General features: G+C 39.8%; 1 protein-coding gene across 2 annotated transcripts; it reads right to left on the bottom strand.

Moving 5' to 3' along the window:
* Positions 1–1,308: 1,308 nt before the first annotated feature.
* rbm26 (RNA binding motif protein 26) lies at positions 1,309–13,116 on the bottom strand. Of its 2 annotated transcripts, none has more exons than XM_061035647.1 (22): positions 12,617–13,116; positions 12,320–12,438; positions 12,106–12,224; positions 11,845–11,936; positions 11,507–11,748; positions 10,397–10,675; positions 10,013–10,255; positions 8,977–9,117; positions 8,722–8,862; positions 8,361–8,469; positions 7,391–7,547; positions 7,111–7,296; positions 6,012–6,101; positions 5,861–5,932; positions 5,656–5,754; positions 5,436–5,510; positions 4,937–5,104; positions 4,583–4,687; positions 4,222–4,425; positions 3,123–3,209; positions 2,819–2,932; positions 1,309–2,414 (listed from the first exon to the last, which is right to left on the bottom strand). In XM_061035647.1, the coding sequence occupies exons 1-22, from the start codon at positions 12,673–12,675 to the stop codon at positions 2,325–2,327; spliced, it is 2,991 nt and encodes a 996-aa protein (XP_060891630.1). In that variant the 5' UTR covers positions 12,676–13,116; the 3' UTR covers positions 1,309–2,324. The 2 variants fall into 2 exon arrangements, with proteins under 2 accessions (XP_060891630.1, XP_060891639.1); XM_061035656.1 differs by having other exon boundaries at positions 6,012–6,098.
* Between the last annotated feature and the right edge of the window lie 1,622 nt (positions 13,117–14,738).

Genomic DNA, 14,738 nt, shown 5'->3' with positions numbered 1-14,738 from the left:
TGAGGAAGTAAGTTTTTACTTGTGTGAGGTGAGTAGAGACATGCATGCCTTTTAACATAGAACATATTTCTAATCATCACAGCGGAAAAAGTGTAGCCTATGTGCAACAAAACAAAAATCAAAAGGCTGAGTTTCATTTAGCTGCTTGGTCCTTGTGTTGGCCATGCTGGCTCTAAGTAATACTGAATTGTGTTTATGACAATGCATTAGAAGAAATGTTGCCTTAACTTCTGCAATGCTTGCAGGAGAAATACTTGTAGGAGAAATGTAGGTTGTGCAATGTGGAATCAAAGGAACAAAAAAAGAATCTATAAAAGAGTTTGTCAAATCAAAGTCAAATATCTGAAACAACAAGTAAACGAAATAAAACCACAAGTCGAGTCACTAACTCCTTGTTCATGTCACTGACCTCCTTGCATCCACGTGGTTATTCTGGGACCATATTTGTTACACAGATAGCTTTTCTTTAGTGGTAAACGTCCTATAGGCTATATATAAAAGCTTACAGGAAAGTAAGGCCGACATTGAGGACTTGACTTTGACTTCAGTAAGTTGAACATGATATGAGTTGACATTGCTGGCTTTGTGAAAGCAAGATGCATATACAATTGAAAGACATTTTTAATTGTTATCACTCATCTTGCAACAAATTCAATCCTTTTTATTTACATTATGAGTTTATGTGTGAGGTTTTGTTTAGTCTGATTTTGCCAACACTTGAGCTGGGGAAAATACATTGATGTTCAGTGTACCTCTGAATCAATAAAATGTTTAATACAAGTTTTAGGTTTGCTTGCTTCAGTGTTAATCAACCTGAACACAACACACCCCCACAAACGATGTGATGACTCATTAGAAGTTTGCGTTAACTTTTTTTTTTTCCTTTCTTGTAGCTTTTTCTGTCACCAGTATTAATATACGTCACACATCAATGTCACATCAGCTTTGATTGATCTGTCGCACCTTTTTACAGGAATACATTTTTGTAAGTGATACCATGTAGCCCAGCACACCATTAAACGTGAGCGAGGTTCTAAAAGTCTAAATAAAGAAAACTTTAAATCAGTTTGCATTACATTTACCAAGAGATGGCTAATGAAATATGAGCAGGCCATCATCCCACATCAGAGTCCTGACTACACAGAACTAATTTTATTTTGTATGTAGGTATACCTATGTGTCTATATGTTACATGTTTGCTTTCTGTCACACTGCTTGGGACTGGGAGAACAACACTGGGTCTTTTCTATGTATGTAGATACACGAGACAAATGACAAATACATGGAGTCTTGACAAAAAGCTAAATTATTATAAAAATAATTTGTATTTGAACATAGCAGCACTTAATTTATCACAAATCAGTGTTACAGTAACAGGTTTGCATTATTATTTGCATCAACAGGCAATATTATGGAAATCTCATGGAGGACCAGTGGACGGACATGGCAGACAGTCAGCTCCTGCACAAAAGAAGACAGACGTTCTTAGTTATGATGTTTTTGTGTTGGATTAAATAAAATGTTTAATTATGAAATGAAAATGTTGAAAATCTGGAACTACTTAGAAATCAGGTTATGTCCTGGACCTACCTTTGTACAGAAAACAGAGCAATACAAGTTACCTTACCAATCCAAAAAATAAAAAATAAAAAAATGTTATTTTTTTAAAAGAGAAGTAGGAATGTTGTAGGAAGTTTGCTCTTTAGTGAAGAGGAATTTTTTTTTGTTTTTTTGAAATGGTCTTTTTCAGCTCTTTAAGATCTTTTTTTTTTCACTGCCACAGTTCTTCTTTTTTTTCTTTTTTCTTTTTTTTTTGGCAGGATATTTTCAGACCATTTCAATTCTTTATTTTTTCATACAATCCAAAGTAAAGCCAAAAACTGAGAAGCCAAGCTTTCATACAAATCATTTTAAACCCAGACATAAAATATTTACAATTGCGCGTATCCTACTCTGCAAAAAGCTACAGTTTGTCATTCAGTTAAATTACAACACAGGTTTGTTTGTTAAACTGACACTTCAACAAAAGTGTATGTGTGAGATATGCTGTCAAACTATGCATGTTTTATGAACCAAAAAAAAATCAAGAAAAAAAAAAAACGATCTACATTAAGAGCATTAAAAAAAATCACCACAGTTAAACTGTTAAAATTAATCAAACTTGCACATGGTTGTTCTGCTAGTTACACATTTGTAAGGGGAACAAAAAAAGTCTAGTCAAAGTGAAATGTGCCGTGTTTATTTATAAACAGGCGATGAATTGTTATAAAGATGCTGGATTGTTGAACGTCTTTCCACATCAGGGAGGAGCGTCGGACTGGTCTTCATCTGCGCCACGAGCGAGGCTCATTGTCGTCTTCTTCTTCATCATCATCCTGCAGCAAGGCATCGTCACTGAGCGACTCTTCTGGGTACTGATGGGAGAAAAACAAACACTTAGATAAATGCTCTCGTGAAAAAAGGCAATTTAGAGTGGAGAGACCTTTTATTTAGAGCTTCGTCAGCACTCAACTTTCACCTGGTACTTAAAGGTCTCAGGAGGGACTAAACTCTTAGCTAGAATAAACAGAGCACATGCTTAATAAAAGAAGGAGTGGGCCATGCAAAGGCCACGTTAAGACGATCCTTATTGTAATGTGTAATGGCTCCCCCTTGTGTTCTCTATGTGTAACACAACAAGAAGCAGGGATTTAATTTACTTTGACATAACTGAACAGAGAACATCCACTTTTCCTCAATCAAGTTACTATTTTCAAATGGTTCCAGAATAATCCTGTCGACCAGTCTCCTTAAAGCAACTACTAAAGTGTCGACAAACCTCATCTTCATCCGCTTCTGCATCGTCAGCGTCCACAGCACTCAGGGTTGTGACAGCCTTATGCCAGGCCAGGCGTAGAGTCTGGTTGTTGAACCTCACCCCATGAAGAGCCGCCTACAGGTGAACAAAATACAAAGAATGGAAAACATGTTGTGTTTTAAGACTGTTAGGAGACTAATGAGCAGATTAGGTCCAGCTCCAGCTGAAATGGACAGTCCAACACCTTGATTTATCTTTTTTTTTTGCATTGGAGAGAAACTCTAGAATTTCAGAACTCGTGTTGCAGGATCAGAAGTTGACTCACCCGTTCTGCTTCAGATCTCGTCCTGTACGTGATGACCGCAGACAGGCTGTTTTCATTAATCTGGCAATCTTCGATCTCTCCAAATTGCTTCAAAATTGTAAACACAAGACACTTAGATCAAATATTAAATAACTAACTCGTGTCATTTGAAAATAATTCCCGTCAGTATCAGTTATTCACAGCACATGAACAACAACCAATCAAATATCACCTTTTTTATTTCTATTTGAAAGCTCTTGAGTTTTCCCAAAGGTTGCTTGCTGTACCTCATTTAATTTGCAATTAAATGGTTGATGCTTCCATCGTAATGAGCATTGTAACTCATTATTTTCTGACAATCGTCCACAATAAACCATTAAACATCATAAGGCAACATGTCCATAGCATGTGAGAGTCACATTGTGTCTGTGACTTCCTCTGAGAATATACCCTAAATACTCCTATGCAGGGTTATTTTCAATGTTTCAAATGTGACATGCTGTAGTCTGTTTTGCTTGTGTTTGTAGTAATTTAATGTAAGAGGTAAAGCGAGCTCATGATGTGGTTGAATTTTCAATGCATTCATAATATTGCTGGTTGCTACGGCAAGAACATTTTGCATTTGTTCCATACACAGTTTAATTAGTACTAAAACTGAAAGAACTGTAACTGTGCTTTAGCACTACTGATCAGTTGCAAAGTGAAGCCTTAACCACCAGGGGACACTGTTGGTTTTCTTCTTTGCTACACTTTAAAAGGGATACTTCACCCATTGAAACATGAATCTGTATTGACATTGGGTCATATATGTAGTAGAAATGTGAAATACATTTTTAAGTTAGTGCCTTCTTGGCTGAGAAAAGGGAGAAAGTGTCTTTTTGGCTCATGTGGATGAAAGACACCAAATCCCAGAATGCACAGCACCGCAGGCCATTCCCACTAAGGTCCTCTTTTTCGGAATCAGAAATACTTTATTAATCCCAGAGGGAAATTCGATCGTTACAGTTTCTCCAAAATATACAGTAGCAGTAGAAATATAGTAATAAAAACATTTCCAGACATAGTTACTTCAACACATAAGGCCATTTCTTAAACTGTATGTAGTTTTATGGAGACTTACAGCAAAGTGTGGCAGCAGGTCGACATGGTCTGCCTCGTTGAAACCAGAAATCTCCAGGGCGCGTGGTCGATGGTCCACGACTGCATGCAGTGATACCCCTCTTCCCCGTCCTCTAGAGCCTCTTCCCCGGGCCCTAAGAGCACCACGGCCTCGAGAGTGTACCCCCCTGCCTCGTCCTGGTGACAGAAGTCCCCTTTTTGCTGCCTGATATTTAAAAGGGGGGGATGGAAAAAGTCAAACAAAGCACAAATATCGGATTACTTTATTTCACACATAATTACAGCGGTGAAGAAAACTCCCAACCGATCTTTTGATGCTCAGCACTAGATTTCAAGCTGTCCCTTTCAAATCAAGTCAATACCTCAATTTGCAGCTGGGTATACTTGATCTTCAACAACGCTGTATCTTCTCCAGCCTGGGTTTTCTTGAAAAGATCCAGCTCTGCATCCAGCAGTTCCTTCTGGGCCTGAACATATTATTTGCATTAGGGGAGACAAAACTGTAAGTCATAAGTAAAATGAACTGGACTGGATAAGCAGAACATTTAGAATCCAGTTCTCTTTGACTATGTGCCTTTATAAGAACTGAGATCTTCAATTATTAAAAAGCAGAACAAAAGTTGGTTAAACGGTTATGTGTTTCATAATCTGTTTTATTTACAAGTGGAGCTGTCTGTTGTTTTATGAATGCCTAAAGCTAAGAGGCAGCGCTGTACCTGGGCCTTGCTCTTGGCTGTTCGTAGCAGGATGCTGCTGGTTGAGATTCCCTTTATCTCCTCTTGCAGTTTGGTGATGCTTTTGGTTAACATGCCCAAAGTCTCCATGATCTTGGCTTTATCCTCGGCCTTCATTGCTTTGTTCTTCTCAAGTTTGGATATGAGGAGCTAATGAGGACAGAAGAAGAAAGCAAACAGAGACTCACAGGTTTAGCTGCTGTAAGAAGGACAACTGAAAAGTTTCAAAACAAACCCTAAAGACATTCAGATTATCTGTATTAACTGTTATTTTAAACCTTCCTTTGATGTCTGTCCTAACTCAAAACCAGACATTTCATTATTTCTATCATGAAGTCTAGGGAAGAAAGTCAGACTTCTTTTACAGCAAACAGATTATGATTTACGTTTTGTACCAAGAGGTTGAAAATCTAAATCGATGCCGCTAAGAAAATTAAAATGTACAAAATATTATTTACACTGTAACTCCAGATGATCTTACCTTCTGTGTTTCAATGTGCTTCTCCAATATTTCCTGTTTCTTCTTCCTTACATCCTGCTGTAGTCTCAGAGCTTCCTATGAAAGGAATTTTGGAAATGATTAGGTGCCGTCTCGTATTTTTAGTTTACGATTCTAAGCCACTGACATCATATTAAGACTCTTATTGTAAATCCCTGTACTCCCCCGTCCCCTATCAATCCCATTTTCATTCTCCTCTCACCTGTTTCTTCTTCAGGGCCTCTTCTGAGCTTTTCTGCACGGCCTTCAGGGCTGCAGGATTGTACACAGTCTTTGTGAGGCCCATGGACGTTGAAAAGACCTGAAATGAATTATAGTCATTACACATATCAGGAAGACAACTTGTAAGACGCAGACAGGAAATCTAATGGGAACTATATACTGCTGAAAGGAAAATGGACATTTACTTTTTCAACAGGAGCTGCTGGTTTGGCAGGCGGCAGACCCAAACGGTCCTTCACTGACACTTTTGAAGGACTCTGGAAAAAATGACATCATGTTTATACACACCTTGTGCAGATTTTTGCAAGGATGTGCCAAAAATGGAAACACACAAACCTGAGAGTCTTGGGAGGGCTCAGAGTTAGCCGTGAGCAGGGGTCCAAGTCGGTCTTTGACGGACTGCTTCAGAGACGTGGCTGACGGCTGCTGAAAGACAACAGATGATAGTTTAATAATTAAACAGGCACTTGTTAGATTTATGCATTAGTGCATTTTAACAAAAGCCACAATCCAACTTCCAACATCCTCCAGTTTTCTTGCTCTGCTGAACTTTAAGGTGCATCTGTTACATCTTCAGTATTATTTTGTGCTTATTACACACAAACTTTGGTTTGACTCCTGGCCAGCCGATTGCATTCGCGGCCCAGTGGAAGGTCAAAAACTGCCTTAAAGTTTAAATACTGCTCTAAAAATAGAAATAAAAACAATAACATTTATTTCATAATTCCACATTGTTTTCCTGCGAGTGTTTTTTTCCAGTGGTTCTTGATTGTAAGGGCAGGTTTTCTCTCATTAACTAGTTTGATAAAAAGTTTTTTTAGAACCACAGTTATTAGAAAATAACTGGTACAGTCTAGGGAGAGTGACAGGGTATGAAAACCGAAGGGAGAGACAGTTTCAAACACACTGACTTGAGTTGGCTGCAAAACGATAAAAGTAAAAACGTAAATATTCTTCATTTCCAGAGTAAATTCTTGGGCCACTGATCCTGAAAGAGGGTTTTCATCAGCGACTGACATGTCTACTGCTTTCATGCTTTTCTATGATTGGCACAGACGTTTCTAAACCTTAGAACAATTGATGTGACCGGGTGATAGTTTGTTGATTAATCATCACAGCCTTCAATTTAAAATCCACTGTAGCAACCACTCAGCAGGTTTGCTACGAGACAGGTACAAAAAAGGTCTCGAACCATTTCTGCTCTATAGCTCATAGCCAGTTGTCAAGTACCACATGTAGAATCAACTAGCAAACTATGAAAAGTCCTCAGAAATGCAAGACTCTTTAAATTAACTGTTAAACTTTTGAAGCCTCAGGTTTCAGAAATACAGTGGAATCAAATGTAAGGGTACATTTTGACCCAGGCTGGAAACATTTTAAGTTAGAGACAAACATTGAATAAGAGGACAGTTATGACTTTAAAATGAATGTTTACCGTGGCTGGCTGTGGTTGAGTCTGCTGCTGTGAGTGAAACTGACTGTCACTCCCATCCTCACGAAACCAGTGCACCCTGATGAAGCGATTATTCAGAACAGCCTCTGTGCTTTGCATAGCGCGCTTAGCCTCATCGGGGGAGGCAAACTGGATCAGAGCCCCCTCTGGGTCATTGTTGTAAGCAACCTGTATAAATAGATATAGAAATGGAAATGGTACAGTACAGAGAAACTATCAAAGCTGTGACCATTGGCGTCTGTCGCACCGTAGTGACACTGACCTGAAGGTTGACGATGGTACCAAACTTGCTGTAATGTTCGTTGAGTTTGCTGATGTTGTTAAGCTCGGCGGGGATTTGCCGAACCAGCAGCTTGGTGTTAGCGGAGAACGGGACTCTTTTGTGGTAGCCTTGGTGGTTTGGTTTGTTGAAGTTGGGTCTGAGTGAACAGGAGAAATCATGAAGGAATTCAGTGAGGATGTTATGAAACCTATTTCTGACAGATGTGCTGAACCAACTGATGCAGTAGTGGAGTGTGGTAATGGGGTGTTGGTATGACTCATAGGGTAGAGAAGTGTAGTGGTGCATTCATGTGGTGTCGGAAAAACAAGTTTCCGAGTTGTAAAATGCACATGAACGCCTGCTGAAGTCGGAGGAACAACTCGGGAAAGAATAAGGTGCACAACTTGACGTCATAATGGCCGTCACATTGGGAGCAAAATGTGTTTCTTTCATGGTAAGATACTTTTTATTAAGTCACATATTGCACATCAAATTTAAGTTGTTCCACACATCACACAATGTTTGTTGCTGTTGTTGTTACAACATTCCAACTTTCCGAACTAAATTTACGTGAACACACTGAAGTTGCAAGAACAACGACCTGGAAACTCGGACCATCCAAGAAGCACATGAATGCAGCATTAGAGCGGCTTAGGGGAGCAGTGCCAGAGGTATGATGGCTGACTGCTCTCTCTGCAGCAGCATGCTGGAGCTGGGCACACACACACAAACACACCGAGTCTGAGCAGTAAACCCTACTCCTCGCTGGAGGAGCATTTTGTGTTGGACTTATGGAAAAAGTGAGTTGAATGGTATCTAAAAACACCGGGCAAGTTACAAGAAGAGTTGTCTCTGTCGTTTTAAAACATGTTGCTGTAGCCATGTGCATGAGTTGTACTGAAACAGAAGCCTATAACAGTTCTATGTTACTCTCAGTTTGTGATATATTAAAGAAGAAAATGTGTCTTACTTGTCAAACCAAGGTTTGTTGGAGAGGAGCCCTCCATCATGGGACACATGTGGTCTCTTCCTCGAATCTGATTCCATAACGATTCTCATACTGTTGTTCGGAATTTTTTCTGGTGACGGTATAAAAAAACCAGATTGGTCAATTCACAGAGCTACAAAAAAAAGTTGTGTAAGACTTAAAAAGACAGACACATATGTAACACAAATACATAAGCATGGACGAAGAACTGTATTTTTCAATAGTCTGTGAAGCAGCAAGAGGCTATCTCAAACAAAGTATTTTATTCATAAGAAGGAAACTAAACGACTGAATATAGACGGCCCACTGAAGTATTAGATGGTTAAGTTCATGCAAATAATACCTCTCGGTGGCTGATCCACATCTCCCATGGTGAGACCGATCAGGTTGGGTCTCTGAACATTGACCCGGTGGCGGTAGATCGGCCTGGAGGTATTGGTGATGCTGGGAGCCTCAGGATTGTACACATCCGTCTCATAGTTGTCTGGTGAGGAGAGAGGACAAGTGATCTCATCAAACAGTGAGGCACGTTATGAGAACAGTGATTTACAAATAAAAATACAACTGTGACTTCAAAAAAGGGACAAAAGGCTATTACTGGTGTTGAAGAGAGGCACTGCAGCCTGGGGAAGTGAGGAGCGCATCCCAGAGGTGACAATGGTGGGAACAGAGCTGGTGATGGGGTTTGGAGGAGCATCCATGCCCGACGGTTGCAGAGGAGGAAGGGGAGGAGGGGGGCCTGTGTAAGTCACAGTACAACAAAATTCAAAATGAAGCCCAAGCCAAACACTAAATGTTCAAACCATAAGTAATACACAAGTGTTTCAAAAGTAAGAAATACAAAATTATATTGTTTTCATGTTTTATTCATTCTAAAGCAAATACCGTAGTTGTCATCTAACGGGGGAAAAAAAGAAACAGGCTGTCTTTATCAAATGTGAGCAGATTAATTTACAAGGTATTGGACTTCTCTAGAAACACAGACAACAAATGGCTAAATAACCCTTTTAGTTCTTTGAAAAGTAGTTTCTTAGACTTTACAGTCTTTAAGTCTTTAAGTGAAAGTGCAGCTTTAAATTCAAGTCAGTTAAAGTCAGATTCTACAGGATATTGTTACGAGATTAACAGAGGCTTAGCCAAGATCAGTGGATTACTAAATGAGTTAATTGATGCATAATTGTGAAGAATATTTATGTTATTTGAGCTCTCATTTGGTGATTTTATGCTGTTTTACTTTCATGTTGTACTGTAGATATTACTTTGGGTTTTGTTATTTATTTTTTTAAAGAATAACAAGCAATTTCAAAATGTAACCATGGACCTTTTCTGAATTCTGACCTTTTATAAACTGGACGGACCAAGGGTCTAAAACACATTACCATCACTTTACTACATTATTTTTATGATATTTTTCTTTTTTGTGAAATATATCCTCTTCTTAATTTGTTTGTAATTATTCTGCATACTCAACTAGTAAGTGTTTAAAGTTTCAAATGAAAACAATACTTTGTGTCTCATATTTTGTAAAGTGCATATACTTATAAGTTTTTTTTTCTAAGTATGAAACCAAGTATCATAGTAAAATCAGACGTTAACTCAGAGTTAAGTAAACGAAGAAGCGGCTGAATTCCTACCTGCAATAGGAGGAAGGCTAGGTGGGAGAACGCCTGGTGGAGGCACAGGGGGTCGCAGATTCACAGGTGGGGGGTTCATGAGAGGAGGTGGTGGTGGGAGGCCTGGGGGCGGTGGTGCAGCCACACCCGGGATGGGTGGAGGTTGGAAGGGCATCATATTGGGCAAATTGACGTCCTCTACTACAACAGGGTCACTTCCATGGTCGAAAGGGCACATGTCCCCTCTCATACAGAAACCTTTTTCTGGAAAGACAACAAAGAAGGTGGATAATATAAAACATGACATGAGAGGTTATCATATGAATTGTTCACGTGCAGTGCTCCTGTCATGTGAACAACAAAAATAGTTTCAACTTTCAAAAAAATAAATAAAAGGATTAATACCATCATAGTCACGGCATCGCTTCCTCGGTTGAGGGGGCGGTCCCCTGATAAAAGGGCCTCGGTCCACAGGGTGATCAGGACGGAAGTCTGACCAGCTCTCAGTGGTGTTGTTGCTGTGATGATGTGTGGGAGCGATAACTGTAATGGTGCTGCTCAGTGTTGGAACAGGGAAGTGGGAAGTGGTTGCAGTGGAGACCAGGACTGCTGGGGTGTAGCCATCACCAGTCTCTGACTTGTCCAGTCGATCGTGATCAAACTTCAACTTGCCAGAATCGCGTTCTGCAAAAAGACAAGACAAGGCGTTAGCGGAAAAAAAAACTGTCTTCCACAAAAATAAATTGAAATTTATTTTTTCCTGAACTTGTTTATTTCTTAAAATTAATGAATTGTTCACTCATGTTTTCTATACTTCATTAGCTGTCTGAGCTGCTTTGACATTGATATAAGAAAGATATGTGAAGATACATCTTCATGTACAGGCAGCAATTAAATTGTAGAGTGTTTCAATGCATGCTCAAGGAAACCAAATACATAAATGTACCCAAGAAGACACAAACATCTGTAGAAACCATGGTGCAATCTTTTTTCTTGGTGAACAGTTACCTTAGAGAACACACTAAAACCCTTTTCACACATATGGAAATCTCCTGAAAAACTCCGGAGATTTCCAGGAGGAGCTGTATGTGTGAACGCAACAGTCAAATTTTTTACTCCGATATTACCCAGAGTTTATCCTGCCAGACCCCTAGTATTTTTTCCGCATTGTTTATTTACGTCACGTCTCACGTCGGGAAATCCCCGGCGCCCCCTCCCCTCTGACAGGGATAGTCCCCCGCTGTGAGGAGCATATGTGAACGGCTACTTCGGGAGAATCTCCGGAGAAGTCCTCCTGTAAACATCTAGATATTATCCGGAGTGCATATATGAAAACGGCTTAAGAAAGCTGGCAACACTAGGGTCATAGTTCAAACAAAGTGGACCATGAGTGGAAGCAGGAGTGTTCTTAACCCAGGTATCTCTGGGTTATCTCTCTCCACATAAAGAACAATGGTTCTAGATTGGACGATGATCTTGATAGGGCAGCACTGAATCCGTCAATAAGGCTCTTACCTCGACTCCTACTTCTAGACCGAGTTCTTTCGTTTGACCGGCTCCTGCTGCGATCGCGATCCCTCTCTCTGTCCCGGTCCCGGATGCGATCCTTGCTCCAACTCCGGCTGCGGCTACGACTGTAGCTGCGGCTGCGCCCTCTCCTGCGGTTGTAGCGATCACGGTACGAGTCCCTCCTGGGTGGATTGCGGTCATACTCCCTCTTCCTGGGGCGCTCGTCTCTTTTACGATCATCTACTCTCCTTTAATTTAAAAACAAAACAAAACCCAGACATTAATGTTAAGTGAAATATACATTTCAAGTAAAGGGGAGGAAGGGAAAGTGGTGTTGAGCGCACCTGCTATCTCTGCTGTAGCGGGAGCTTAGTTGGGGAGGGCTGTGGTTCAATCTCCGGGGAAACTTTTTGTCTCTATCGTCTTCACGAGAAGCCTGAAGAAACAAAAAGGTGACTTTTAATAAACGCTGGTAATGTAAGACAGGCTCTGACATTAGCGCTTATCATATGAATTGTTCCTGTGCAGCGCTACCGTCACATGAACTACAGTATTCTTACAACGGTTACCCTGACAGATCTTTCTATGACCGCGATATACATTACCTCGTCTTTTTTTGGTTCCTCTTTCTCAACTTTGACCACAGAGTTTTGTTGCTCTGGCAGCGGGAGGTAGCTTTTGTTGTTAACAGCTTCAAACAGCTTATCCACAAATAGCTGGGTCTCTGAAGAAGAAAAAAAACGTAACAGGGTGATTTAGAGACAATACATCACCTCATGTCAGATCATCAAATGAATCAATAACTGCTTGTTGAGCTACCTTTCTGAAGAAATACATCCAACTGGTCTATACAAAGGGCTTTGAGTTCCTTTTCACTTTTATCCTTCTTCACCAAAGCAACAACATACTTGGCCAGGGCAGAAGGGTCTGCATCACAGCTGCAGATGTTAAACACACACATGTGAAACATTATGCAAATAATACAAAGCGGTGGTCAAATAGCCTATTAGATATTACGTCACTTTTAGCACTGGTATGTTTGAATGTTTAAACTGCTATAAGCTTGTAATTCAGAGTAAACAACACATGCTATGGACAACTAAAAACAATACTTACATGGGCTCGAGGGTATCAGACAGCCATGTTTTCAAGGCATCGAGGTTTTCAATGATCATTTTAGATCCAGCACGAACTTCTTTTCCACCACGGTAGGAGTTAAAGCTAGATGGGGGGGGACTTTATCTGTTGTAAGAGGGTCGCAGGCATCAGCTAGACAAGCTCACCACCTCGGTGTCGTGTGTGTGTGTGTGTGTGTGTGTGTGTGTGTGTGTGCAGCCCGTGGTGCTAGGTAGCTGAACAGCCGCGTTCACGTTAGCCACCTTAGCTTACTTACGCTAACAGATGGCTTTCCAGGCCACAAACGTGCTGTGCTACCCCCTCCTTTCTCGTACTTTGTATATCAAATAAATGCAGACGCGGGGAAAGGATTGAATCCCAGCGTTCAACCAGGTAACTCTGAGGGTTGAGAACTATTTTGTATACGTAAAACTGCACTCACCACCCACGCTGCACTTGCTACTTTATCCCCCTGTGACTAGCATACATGCCATGGCGAATATTTACTTCCGATTGTCCCGTCGTTCGCAAATATCGCGAGATGAACAGTGGCTTACTGTTTACCACATAAAATAAAACCAAAAATCAACAAACCTCTCAAAGTTATCTATGTTTTCTTTTTTTTTTCTTTTTTTTGCACAAATATGTAACATTACATTATACTTTGTCATGATATGATAAATATATTTTTAACATGCTGTTGGAAAATATTTATTGTCCCCAAAGTGGCAATTCGGTTTGCAACAGGCAATCCACATCATAAAAACAACACAAAGACATAAATATTAAACATAACTACCATGGATACCATCATGATGGACGTGAGTGAGATAAAAGACACCAAGACCAAGTGTACTGACAACAATGCAGCAAATTCAGAAACTGAACTGCTGATGGGACAAAATACCTGAGATGACCTGAGATGACGTGAGATGAATAGTGTCTAACATACGTATCCACACCTTTAAGCATTTTTCCAATTTAACACAACAATGGTACAAGCTTGAATAATCTATGATTCCTGGCTCTCTAACTCTAATTAATTTTGTTTATTACATATAGCCTACACTTCTGCAGCCCGCTGTCAGCTCTAACTCTGCTCATCAAGTTCAAATTCCCACTACCTCATAGCCACTGATGCACCTTGCTTGATAAAAGTTGTTTCCCTCTTCATAGCAATTTTCAAGTTTGACAAAAGAAGCAGGGGATGTTTTAAGATGTGCCATGTCAAGTGATTTTTAAGCTCCTGGTTAAGCTGGAATTTCCCCTGGGATCATTAAAGTTCCTATCTATTTATCTATCTATCTGTCTATCTGTCTATCTATCTATCTATCTATTTATCAATCAATCTGTCTATCTGTCTATCTATCTATCTATCTATCTATCTATCTATTTATCAATCAATCTATCTATCTATCTGTCTGTCTATCTATCTGTCTGTCTATCTATCTATTTATCAATCAATCTGTCTATCTATCTATCTGTCTGTCTGTCTGTCTGTCTGTCTGTCTGTCTGTCTGTCTATAGCCTATATGAAAAACGTAATTAATTACAGTTTTTCTCAGTCGCTTTGGTACATTTCTCGAATCATCCTCGACATTTGCAAAACAGTTAGTGCATTTCTCAAAACAATTCGTACAAATAGCAAAACATCATGGATTACCTGCAAAAGCCAGTCTCTTGCTCAAAATCCTTGGTTCATCTCTCAAAAGTAAATATCTGTGTCAATGAATGTGTCAGTGCCATCAGAATGACAAGTCCTTGTGTCATTGTGTACGGATAAGACAGTCAAATTGATTAGTCATGTTGTCAATATAACAGTCTACTCTGGAGGGGTGTTCTGATATAAACTATGGCTAAAGTTCTGATGACAATTATTGTAAATTGTAAGTTACACCTTAGTGTATGTGGGAGATTGACTGCAAGAGACTGGACAAGATTCACATTTACGCTTTTACTGTTTGTACTGTAATTTGTTGACAGACCATGTCACTGCGATACAGAAAGGAAAAGACAGCACTGCATAGCACAAAGAAAAAAACAAAAAAACAACAGAAATGTGAACATAGGACAATCTCCTTAGGGAAAACTGTACATGCAGTGCTGTAGGAATTACAGTGCA

The sequence above is a fragment of the Labrus mixtus genome, chromosome 1 (assembly GCF_963584025.1).
Source record: "Labrus mixtus chromosome 1, fLabMix1.1, whole genome shotgun sequence".
Taxonomy (NCBI): Eukaryota; Metazoa; Chordata; class Actinopteri; order Labriformes; family Labridae; genus Labrus; species Labrus mixtus.
This window is presented reverse-complemented; position numbering and strand designations above follow the sequence as displayed.